The sequence below is a fragment of the Gavialis gangeticus genome, unplaced genomic scaffold, assembly GCF_001723915.1.
Source record: "Gavialis gangeticus isolate Ggan-Ray unplaced genomic scaffold, GavGan_comp1, whole genome shotgun sequence".
NCBI classification, from domain to species: domain Eukaryota; kingdom Metazoa; phylum Chordata; order Crocodylia; family Gavialidae; genus Gavialis; species Gavialis gangeticus.
In genome coordinates, this window is record NW_017729031.1 from 58,747,683 (window position 1) to 58,759,607 (window position 11,925).

Here is an 11,925-nt window from a genome sequence, read left to right on the forward strand (position 1 = left end):
GTACACCCCAGAAACCCCATACCCACCCACCCCCACACATCCCCACAAATCCACATCCCATCATCCCCACATCCATACTCCACATCCCTCCACATTCCCCTACAATATACAAGAGTAAGATTTCATTTTGAGCTATTATGCAGTCACCTGTGTATACACCACAAAAACAAGTCAGGACAAAAATATTTTTTAAATAAAATTATATTATTGTTGATGTTTGATTTTTCAGTATATAATTTTGTTTTTTTTTCTGGTTGCAAGATGGCAAATGCCTTTCCCTAAAGGAATATTTGTGGGGGCAAGTGGAGGGACTTCTGGTAGAAAAGGTCAGGGTTAGGGGGTGGGACTTCCGGTCCCAAGATCACAACCAGGGGATGGGGTGACTGTCAAGGGGTGGAGCTACTTGCGGCCCTGACAGATTGCAAAGAATGCATTAAGCAGCCCTCCAGCCGGAATAATTGCCTGCCTCTGTCCTAATATCTAACTTAAACTTCCCTTGCTGCAACTCGAGACCACTGCTCCTGGTTCTGTCATCTGCCACCACTGGGAACAGTCCAGCTCCATCCTCTTTTGAACCCCCTTTCCGGTAGTTGAAGGCAGCTGTTAAATACTCCCTCAGTTCTCTCTTCTTCAGACTAAATAAGCCCTGTTCCCTTAGTCTCCTCAGAAGTCATGTGCCCCAGCCCTCTAACCATTTTCGTTGTTCTTCACTTGACTCTCTCCAATTTGTCTATATCCCTTCTGTAGTGGGTGCTAAGATTTGGGTACTGAATTACGGTGTTATTGTCTCTTTTGGGGGTAGTTACTGTAGATCAGAGTTTGAGGTATATGGAAAACTTCCTGTCTGTGCTGTATCTTGGTGCTGTCTAACTTCTGGACCCCCTAGGGTCTCCTCTGCCACTTGGGCTGCCTAGACTTACTCTCAGTACTCGGTTCTTTTTGTGACTTAGGCAGCCTGGATTTTCCCCGGCTGCATATACAGCACCCACCTGCTGCCTGTCTCCACCCTGCCCCACCCTGAGGAGTGGAGGCAGGAAGCAGACACTGGAGAAGGGAATAAGAGCCTTGTTACTTCTGGCAGCTTAGGTGACTGAGTGGTGGGATCAGCACCAGTTGGGTGGGAGCTTAAGGGCTGCATGTTAACCTGTGCATGTTAACCCCTGCATGCAACCCAGTTGGATAGCCCTTGCTGTGTCTAATCTAATATTGAAGATGTATTGTTGCATGGCCAGCGAGTAGTAAGGTAGCCTAAGACAATTGTTGCACTTTCCTCTGACAAGTTGTACTGTGTTTTTTACATTGCTTATAGTTTAGGGCAAGGGACTATATAGGCAACCCCTGCTTAGAGCTCTCAATTGGTTCCTGAAAAACTGAGTGTTAAGCGAAACCGAAAGTATTAGACGATCCAAGATGGTGACCACAAGTGTTTTTAATGACCCGAGATGGTGACCGCGAGCATTATAACGAAGCTTGCTGAGCATTAAGTGAAATCAGGTATCAATGTAAAATGAGTGTCATAGCGAAATAGAGCTAAACGAAACAACGTTAAGTGGGGTTGCCTATACATACAGTGAAGTTTAGTGTCTGGTATCTGGTCTTAAGATGACAACCCTTTATATTTACAACATTATACCGAAGTCTATAATGTAGACTTCTGAACAGCACCATCAGTCATTGCATAAGATAGGTGATAGAAAAATGTTACCTTCACCAGTTGCCACATGCTGTGGGCAAACCTATACCTTCAGTGATGGAGTGTTATTAAGTCTCCCTTAGACGTGCAAAGATGCTGGTATTTGGATGCAGAACTGTACAGGGTGTAAACTCAGTTGGACCTTAGCATGAAGTTAATGTCTGAATACACTGCAATATTTAACTTCAACCACAAATGATAGAAACCACTAACTTAATTTTATTCTCTCAACACTATTTTCTTGCATCAATCACTTAGCTTTCTTCTCCCCAAAACTGTGGTGCATGTATTAAGCAGGGAAGATGACTTTCTGCTTGGAACAGAAGCACTCTGCTTGGATTCTTACTCTGCAGTACAGCAGCTCTGGTGTTACTATTCAGGTAGCTGAGGGAGTCAATTGTCTTAATCATAGAATCATAGAAAATTAAAGTTGGAAGGGACCTCCGGAGGTTATCTAGTCCAACCCCCTGCTCAAAGCAGGATCATCCTCAACTATGTCATCCTGGCCGAGGCTTTGTTTAGATGGGTCTTAAAAACCTCCCAAGAAGGAGATTCCACAACCTCTCTGGGTAGCCTGTTCCAATGCTTTACTATTTATTCTTCTTCGCTCCATAGGTGTAAATGATAGTATCTCTTTTGTAATTGGCTTGATGTCCACTAATGAAGCCCTTCTAGAGTCAATTTTGCTCTTTGCTAGCTGCTCCTGATTTGTCTCCTTCTGTTTCCCAGACCTGGAAGGTTTTTAGCTCTACCATGGAGATCAGGCTTTAGCAGCTAAGGTGTAAGCTTTAGTTAAGCGGAAAAAAGAAAGGCGAGTCAGCTGAAGGTTAGGCTCTGTCCCTTCTCTATGCAGCCATAACTCTGGAAATTCCCCCCTACCCTTCATTCTGCCTTTACAAGGTGGTATGTATCACATCTTGGGGTGTATTGTATGCTATAAAATACAGTATTTCAGCTACCTCCAGACTTGGCGGGCTATTTCTATTTCAGCTTGAATCTGATGATTCCAAACTACAGATGTTCAAGTAAAGTTTGGGGATTTAGAAATGGGCCCAAATCACAAACTCAAATGATCATTATACTGCTGCCATACAGCATACCATACAGCATTCTGCTGGCACAAATGTGATTCAGGATGCCCCTTATTTTGGCAGTTGGAAAAGGTAAAAATAGTAGAAAGTTAGGGTTGGAAGAGACTTCAGAAATTCATATAGTCCAACTCCCTGCTCAAAGCAGGAACATCCTCAACATCATTATAGCCAAGGCTTTGTCTAGCGTGGTCTTACAAGCCTCCAAGGATGGAGATTCTACAGCCTCTCTGGGTAACTTGTGTCAGTGCTTTACTACCCTCTTAGTGAGAAAACATGTGGTCCTGTGGGCTAATATGGCTATGGTATGCCAGTGGCATGCAAGGGAGAGATGTGGCTAGCATCATGCTTAGCTGCCTTTGCCTTCCTAACCTGACTGATCAGGTTCCTATGTACAGCTGGGGTGACCTGAGGTGGGAATTCAGAGGGGACCTCTGCCAATATTTTGGCAGTATTTCTCATGATAGTTAGATAGTTGAGGTATTGCCAGTTTTCAAAGGTTGCTAACACCCTTCTAACTCTTTTATAGCAATGCAAGCAGTACTTGGTTTACTGCATATGGTAGTAGTGTACTTAATTTTCTCATTTCCATCAACTCTTGCCATGTAACTTAGATAGACTTACACTAATCTTATTAAATAAACAAAGACAGTGTAGTGTGCCTGATGCCACAAACTTAATAGCTAAAAGTAATCTATCACAAGAATTTTTACTCCAGGGCATGAACTTTAATGGATGGGTGTAAAAACAGTAAATGCTATAATAAAACAAAACATTTTTTCATGACACTTGGATATGATTAGTTGCTTTCTTGTGCCCATATTGGTATAGCTCCAGTAGCCTTTGTGTGTGCATGTTAAGGGTAGTGGTGACCTTTGTAAAACTGTGTATACCATATTACAAGCTTTACAGTCCTGTTCTACTTCCATAAAATCTAAAGTTAATACTTCAGGAGTAGGAGAAAAGAATGTTAATTATAGAATCATGCAGTATTTTCCTTAGAGTTCTGAGTTCTGCAGCCGAAGTGACACAAAGAATGACCTTTTCTTAGTTGGTGGCAGGCTTCTACTTTGCTGTACGTGTAGTCATTTATAGACCTGATTGATTTAAAATCTTAGTTTGGTGAATAGAATGTTAATGTTCACAGCTAGCCAGCTTTGTGAACAAGTAAAACTTGAATTGGTAATAAAAAATCAATACCTGAAATGTGTTTAACAAAGAAATTGGTCATTCTGTTGTCATAGTGTTAAGAAGCAAAACCAGCTCTAGTACATTGGTACTGATTTATAATGTTCCATCCCATACATTTACATGGTGCATAACTGATTGATCAAGCACAGGTCCTCAGATGAAATGTTCTGTCCTGTGTTCCCCTTTTCCCTCCCTTGACACATTTGGGAAAAAAAAAAAAAAAAGTAAAGACTGTTCTCCAGGACTCTAAAATATATGTATGAGGCACTTGCATTGGCATCCAGTCTTCGGGGTGTCTGCCTCCTAAAGGTCCTAAGCACTTACTGACTTGTTATATGGCACTGAATCAAAATCCATCATTTAAAAGGCAAAGGTTTTTGACCCAAAACAAATTCTTTTAGCTGTGTTTTGAGGGTGCCTTCTGTGCCAGTACTTCTGTACATCTATTCTGTTCTTAAGAAAATATTTTTGTCTTTTAGCTTTTATATTACTGTTCTTCTGAATGGGCAGAATAGCTAGCTGCTAGTGTGTTTGTGATGGGAGTATATACATGAACTCTCCTGTGTTGGAGGAAGGGGGGATTACTGCTTTAGTTTTGTATTTTCAAGATCACTTTGACATACCTTTTATATGAGGGATGTTTCAGCCTTCCATTTGGGGGGAGAGAGGAGGGATTCAGGTATTTCCCTTTTCCTTTTTTACTCCCTCTGAGCAGGACAGGGAAGAATGGGCTATTATTAAGGTAGGTTAAATTGTGCATCTACATTTCCAGTTTCTGCTTTAGGTAACATTCATGTTCAGTTCACATCTGCTGGCACATTGTTGGTTGGCTTACTTAATTATGAATTCCTTTTCTTTCAACAGCTGCAGAACCTTGGCCTGAAAATGCTGCATTGTATCAGCAAATGAAGGGTGGGTATTTCTAGTTTTTGCAATTAACAATGACTTTATTTTTAAAAACACATGAAATATGCAGTAGCCTAATTAACTGCAAGGAAACTGTTAAGAGATTCCTTTGTGTTGTTTGTCTGGTCAGAGGTTTTAGCTGTGCTTCCATCTGCCAATATAAACCAGCTATTCATGGCCTATAAGGTCCTTGGTTTATTATTGACTCATTATATTGGCTGCTGTAGGCAGTGTAAAATGATGTGGTTGCAGGCACAGTTGGCAGATTTACTGCACCAATAGCTGAGGCAGCAGATTTTTGAAGTCTTGTGGTAAAGTGGGCTCTCAGTAAAAAGGAACTGTTAAAATGTATAGGCTAGGATGGTTCAGGCTCCCTTTAGCAGCTCTTCATATATCATCAGATCACATTATGGCCCCCATTTGGGGCTCAGCAGCCTGCTACAGTTGTCAGAAGACTGCAAAGTAATGAAGACTAATAGGTAGCAGCCTTAGTCTTCTAAGCATGGAATTTTTATTGCAGCGAACTTGTCATCTTTCTTTTGTGTGACAGACCTAGACACAGTGTGCAATATTAACTGCAAGCCGTTTTATAGGTTCCTGAATGCTTTTACTTTTTAGCTGGAGGAGTTGTGAAGATACTATTTTACTTTGATTGGGAAAGGAATAATTGGGATAAAATTCACACATTTGTGCGTGTCTATGAAGTGGGGGGATAATGGTTTTTAATTGCACAGCACTGGTAAAAAATATATGGTAGGAAATTCCAGAAGTATTCCTGGTATATTTAAAATTCATACCACAAGTTTTCTAGTCCAACAGTATAATGTTAATGGGGTGTATGTTCCCTGGTAAAATATTTGACTTTTAAAATTTGTATATATAAAAAAAACAAACAAACCCAAAACCTAGAATATTATTTAAGTATACACAACTAAACCAGCATTATTTCTTTTAATTATGTTCTTTCATTTTCTTTCTACAGAGGAGCAAATTTTGCTTTCTGATAATGCATCTTCTCTTGCTGTTCAGGTAAAGCAATATTTTCTACACTAGAGATGTTTTGTGTGTTTCTGAAGGATTAATTCTCAATAAATTTAAGCTTTTTATTTTATTGAGGAGAGTCTGTCTATCTAAATCTGTCTTTTAATGGCATCCCTGGATGCAGTGTAATTTTCCAAGTTGAAATTAGTGAAAGACTAAAAGGAATATAGAATGTTTTCAATCCTGTAATGCCTGTGCATGCGTTCATATTTTAAATCTGTTTATAATATGAACTTGACACGGTACTGGTAACTTATCTTTGACCTTCATTATGGTTGTTTCCAGTTAATCTCATCATTTTGGAAGCTGTTTTTGCAAAAGGAGCATCTTCCAAAGGCCCCTTCTTGTTTCTTGCTGGTTTCTTTATTCTCAAAGCTAATATCCCCAAGTCGCAAGGAATTTCTTTCATGTAATCGGCATCACATTAAAGTATTTTTTCTGACATGATCTGTCCAGTTCCACCATACAAACGGCTAAGATTCAGTTTGTATTAGAGGTAGTTCTTATAATTGAAATGCGTACAGCTGTAATTGGGTTTAATAGCATCTCTGTTCCTGTAGAATTAGTGTGAACACCATTAACATGTTAGGTTTAGTGACTGCAGAGGTTGAGGGAATGTTTCCCCATTAGAAGAAGGTGGCTCTGGATTTAGGATCCAGATGCCTTGTTCCAGGGGGAACACCCTCAGATCGACAATGACCTTTCCATTTGATAATAGGCAAATGTATTGATACACAGTGATAACAGAAAAGAAACAATACAAGCAGTCAAGCAATTCTATATACTACCAATCCTAGGGCTGTTATCAGAGAGAGGATGCATCTGGTCAGGATGCAGTTTTCACTCTGAGGCTTTCTTAGGTGTCAGATGTCAGTCTGGGATGCCAAGGCCCACAGCCCCCCTCCAGTGTGGTGGATGAGATGAGCTGGTGGTGTGTCCTCTGTCCATGGTGGCTTTGGGGACCCTTCCTAGGGACAGAGACCCTGAACCCAGGCCCCTTCTTGGAACCCCTCTTGAAGAGAAGGAGAATGGGGCGGGGAAGGGGGAATGGGACCCTTTGTTACTCTCAAGTCTGCTTTTGTATTCTCCTTCCTTCCTCATGACTTCTAATGACTCTGCATCTGTAGCTGTCACTGATTGGTCTCTGTGTAGTTGCCATATGTCCATGTCTTTCATCACATGCGCACATCCTGACTTTTTTTTTTTTCTTTTTCTTTTCGGGCCTTCTCCTAATTTGGTCTGTTCTCCCAAAACCGGGACTTGCGGGCCCCCTGCTCTGAGGCCTCGTTAGCTGGTGTCACCTTATCTCGTGTTATGGAACAGTATGGTACATGCCTCCAGTTTCTCAGTTTGTGTGTCTATCCATTGGCCTTGTTGTGTTAGAAAGCCTGCTTCTAAAGGCTGAGAAACTCTGAATGTGAAACCCTGGTTTTTAGAAATCAGTTAACCCCTGCTGTGCATCCTGGGTCTGTCTGTCTGTCTGTTTCCAAAAAGCAATCTTTTAAATACTGTTTTTAAGCTATCAGAAAATAGGGCATGCCTTGTGATGATCTGCATATATATAAAGTTGCTCTTCTCCGAAGTAGCTTTGCTTCTACTTTCTGGAAAAGGGTTGCTTTATACCCTCACGTCTGTGTGCTTATCATGGGTGGTTCAGTCTTTTTGCACACCTAATTCATGTAGCCTTTTGGGGTGTTCTCTATTAACCTAGAAGGCAGTACCTTGTTTGGTCAGAAAGGGATGTATAGAGCTAGCAAAGATGTCAATCAGATGTTCAGTATTATTTGGACACTAACAATCCCCTCTGACATAGATTTATTATTTTTTAAGGTGGCCATCTAGAAAATACCCATGTTATAACAGTTAGTCCTGTTGGTAGCAGAGAAGGACCTTGCTGCTTTGATAGATGGACAAGTCTTGTGTTTAGTTCAGAAAAACAGATGCCAGTGTTTTATCCATCTGTCTGGTGCAATGTCTTAAATCATTCCTTGAGGGAGAGAAATAAGTACATTTGTTGAGCATTTCATCACTTGATCTCAGTGTTTATTTTAACTCCAGAAATGCTCTTCTTTCCCCCCTCGTTCTCGTGAATTTTCTTCCCATTCATCAAGCTCACAGGTGTGGCTTCTATTTTTTCTAAACAAAACAAAAATTTCCTTTTCTAATATAGCATTTTGCTTTAGTATTTCCATTCTATTGTTATCCTACACATGTCACTTAGATGATAAATTAACCATAATATATTGAAGAAAAACAAACATTTTTAATACTTTTTGGCCTGACAACAGATAGTAGCCATGACTATAAATATGACTTTGGCAGATATCTGATTGAAATTTTATGGAACAATTTTCCTCTGTACAGGGAAATGATATCAGTGTAGAAGAATCTGTATGTTACACCCTTGTGATCTCAAAGCATAGGCTTCCATCAACATGCTGGATTATTTTCTAAGGTTTGTTGAAATCTGTAACAAAAATTAGCTTAATAATCAGGAAGCTTTGAACATTGATTTACTGGACATGTTTTGCATTAGGCAACTTTCTGATTGCTAGTCAGAAAGTTTTAAAAACAAAGCGGACTTTTCATAGCTACTGTGATTTATTTTGGTTCTGTGACTTTTTTTGAGAGAGAGAGACTAGCAGTGTAGATGTGTGGCTAGGACAGGGGTAGGCAACCCTAGGCACGGGTGCCAGAGCATGGCAGTGCCCCAGGGCAGACGGAAGGGGCTGGGCTGTGCTGCCACAACAAGGATTGGGTCCCTTGTGGCTCCCCCATTGTCTGCCCTGGCATTCCAAGATCTTGTAAGTCAAGGTTGTAGCTGTTTTTGGCACTCTCTGCCCAAAAGTGTTGTTGACTGTTGGGCTAGGATGAGAGAAAACTAATACTTGAGATTTCTTTTCTTGGTATATCTGTAAAACTTTCTTCCCCCCCGAAGCTTTATCAGTGACATTTGACTGGCTACTGGCATGCAGGCTACAGATCGCGGCTCTAGAGCAAGCTGCCCACATTCTTGGCAGCTCCGGAGCAGCCCCTTGCGCTGCTCTGCTATGCATGCTGCCGGCGCAACTTGAAGATCTACAAGGTCCCTTTCAACCCTACTTCTATGATTGTATGACTCCTAGATATTGTAGATGGAGAGCTCATAGCTTGTTCATGGTTCAGTTGAGCTTTTACGTGTAGAAGATGCATTGGAGCTTTGTGTACTCCAGATCACAGGAAGTTATAGTGCTAACTACCATTAAAACTTCAGGGAAGGTGGCCGGATCCAGTTGGCTGGGAACTACATTTCCCAGCTACCCCTGCCTGTGTGGCCCATGGACAGGGGCAGCTTGCTGCAGAGCCATATCTGTAGCCTGCATGCTCTGGGCAGGGGCACGCATGCAGGGGATTGTGGCTCTGCCTTGGCTCCTTGCAGGAGTGACAGCCTGTCTAGAACCAGGTCAGAGCTACGATCTCCTGCATGCATGCCCATGCCCGAAGTGTGCAGGCTACAGATCGTGGCTCTGGAGCAAGCTGCCCACGTTTTTGGCAGCTCCGGAGCAGCCCCCTGCTGCTCTGCTATGCATGCTGCCAGCGCAACTGAGGTCTCCATGGAGACCAGCACAAGCCATGTGGGCAGGGTGGCTGGGAAATGGAGTCACCGGCGGCTTGGCAGTTCCCCCATCCCTGGTTTAGATCAAAACCACAAACTTGTAATAATTTAATTTTGAACTATACCAAGTACTTCTAGAAATCTCCTTTTCATAACGGTTCCTTTTTGAGTCTGTCTTGGTTGGGTTCCAAAGAACACTCTCTCTGTGTGTGTGTGTGTGTGTGTGTGTGTGTGTGTGTGTGTGTGTGTGTGCGCGCGCGCGCGCACGCTTGCATGTTAAAAAAGCATTAAGGGGTAATGCTTTGCTAAGCAATTAGGCAGAATAAAATTTGACTACACTCTTTAGAAATAGTACCACTATCCATTTAGCATGTCATTTTCTCTCTTGGCAATAGAGCAGATAATATAGAAAGCAAAGTAAGTTCTTATTAATATATGCAAGAGTGACTGTTTCAGATATTTTCTTATCAGCGAATGGTAATAGCTAAAGTTTTAACACAGGGAGTTGGCTATGCAAATTCTTTAATATTAAACTAGTCATAGGTGGCTTATTCTTTGCATGTATGAGATGGGACTTTTTTTAAACAAAGTGATATAGTAATTTTATTTGTACCTTTTAACAGTTGGCTAAAAGTTCCTACCATGAAACTTCTGCTGATCCTACTATAGACTCTCTTTGTTCCTGTTAACCTACCATTCATGAAAGCAGACTGAATTATGGCATGCCTTTTGTCTTCTACTGTGTTTAGACCTGTCCATATGCTGAAAATGCTATGTAACTGCATACATGAAATAAGCCACTAAATTATCTTTAATATACAGTATTTCACTACTTGTCCATTAACCTGTACTAGCATATTATACAGTCCTATTGGAAAAAAAGATCACTTGATCTCATGCCACAAAAATCTTGACGCCAAATGTCATTTTACTTTTCACTGCAAAGAAATTCAAATAAAGGGAACATGATTATTTTCAGTAATGGTAATTTCAGTAATGCTTATAGTACTGCAGGATAGAGAATGCTGTATGTAATGAAGCCTCTGTTCTTTCTGTGACGTGTGCATCCTTAGTCCTATTAATGTTAATGACAATTCATGCACACATCATACCTGAATTAGTTCAGGGTTCTCCTCATTCTCCCCCTATTTCTAACAGAATATCCCCTCGCTTGGTATAACCTGCCTTTCTGTGCCTCCTTTCCCCCCCCCCCATATAACAGTACATCAATAGCTAAACATCTCTTTCAAAAATGAATGAGTTATGTTAATAATTAACACTATTCACAGCATATTAAACAGTGCCATAACAAGCTCCTGGCTATTTTCCTTTCTGCTATACTTTATGGCAAAGAAGAACATTCCATACTTTCCAGGTAAGTTCCTCTGGCAGGCTGCAGATTTGTTGCCTTTAAAAGCAGTGGTATTTCAGTTGGATTTCATTCTGTAGATTACTGAATGTGTGCAAGAACCGTTTCTGATTCTCTTTTATTTCTATTATGTGAACAAATAGAAAGATCTTCTCTCAGGATTGTGAGCACCTAGTAATATTGCTGTAAATTTTGTCCTCAGAATCCTTCACCAAGTGTGATACTTTTTCTTCAAGCTTTTACATTTCTTACCACCTTTATTCTGTTTCATTGAAGCGCATATCCTGATCTTGGAAGAAGAGCCTTAAGGATGTAATAAAAGAAATTTTATGGTCTTATGTTACCTTTTTGCTGCATCTTTGAGAGAGAGCAGCAAGATGGAAAGCACCAATGCATAATCTTAGTAAAATATGTGAATAAAATGAATTGAATACATCCTATGTTTTACTCTAACCTTTTTCAGGACTAGGCTGTGTCTTCCAGTGTGTTGGTACAGCACCTGGCACATTCCAACTAACATTTTTTTTGGATACTGCTACAGTACAAATAAGTGAAAGATTGTGTTTTGAAGTCTCCACAGCTATTTTTTTTTCAGACACCCTTCATGCCCCCAAGACATATTATTGTCTTTTTTGTGAATCTTGTACATAATTAATGACCTGACTGAATCATATAAAAAAAAATTGGAGAATTAAAGTAACTGAAGGTTATTCTAGTTCATAGTACCTGAAATCTTAAGTATGTACGTAAGTATAACTGACATCTCTGTAATTCAATGAGATCAATTGGGTTCTAAGCAGTGAACACATTTTAGAAATAGAGGACAGGTTTTGGGCTTTCCTTTTTAGTCTTTGATGAAAACAAAGACACAAGTAGTGTAAACTGATCTGTTTTCGTGGATCCCTGGGCCTCAAATGCCAGAATGAAGGTTCTACGTAAAGGTTCTGGGGTTTTTTCCAGCTTGTAGGTATTGCCAAGAGGCAGCTTTGGAGTCTGCTGGTGGTGTGGATATGGTGTGTGACATGCCAGTATGTGATTTTTT

The 11,925-nt window shown here is 40.6% G+C and overlaps 1 protein-coding gene across 3 annotated transcripts in view; it reads left to right on the forward strand.

Moving 5' to 3' along the window:
- The window catches only part of MTX2 (metaxin 2), a 73,023-nt gene that overhangs the window by 19,091 nt on the left and 42,007 nt on the right, over positions 1–11,925 (forward strand). For all 3 annotated transcript variants that reach the window (XM_019522984.1, XM_019522986.1, XM_019522985.1), the window contains exons 2-3: positions 4,837–4,884; positions 5,861–5,907. In XM_019522984.1, coding sequence (XP_019378529.1) covers positions 4,837–4,884; positions 5,861–5,907 — 95 coding nt within the window. The remainder of the gene's footprint in view (positions 1–4,836; positions 4,885–5,860; positions 5,908–11,925) is intronic.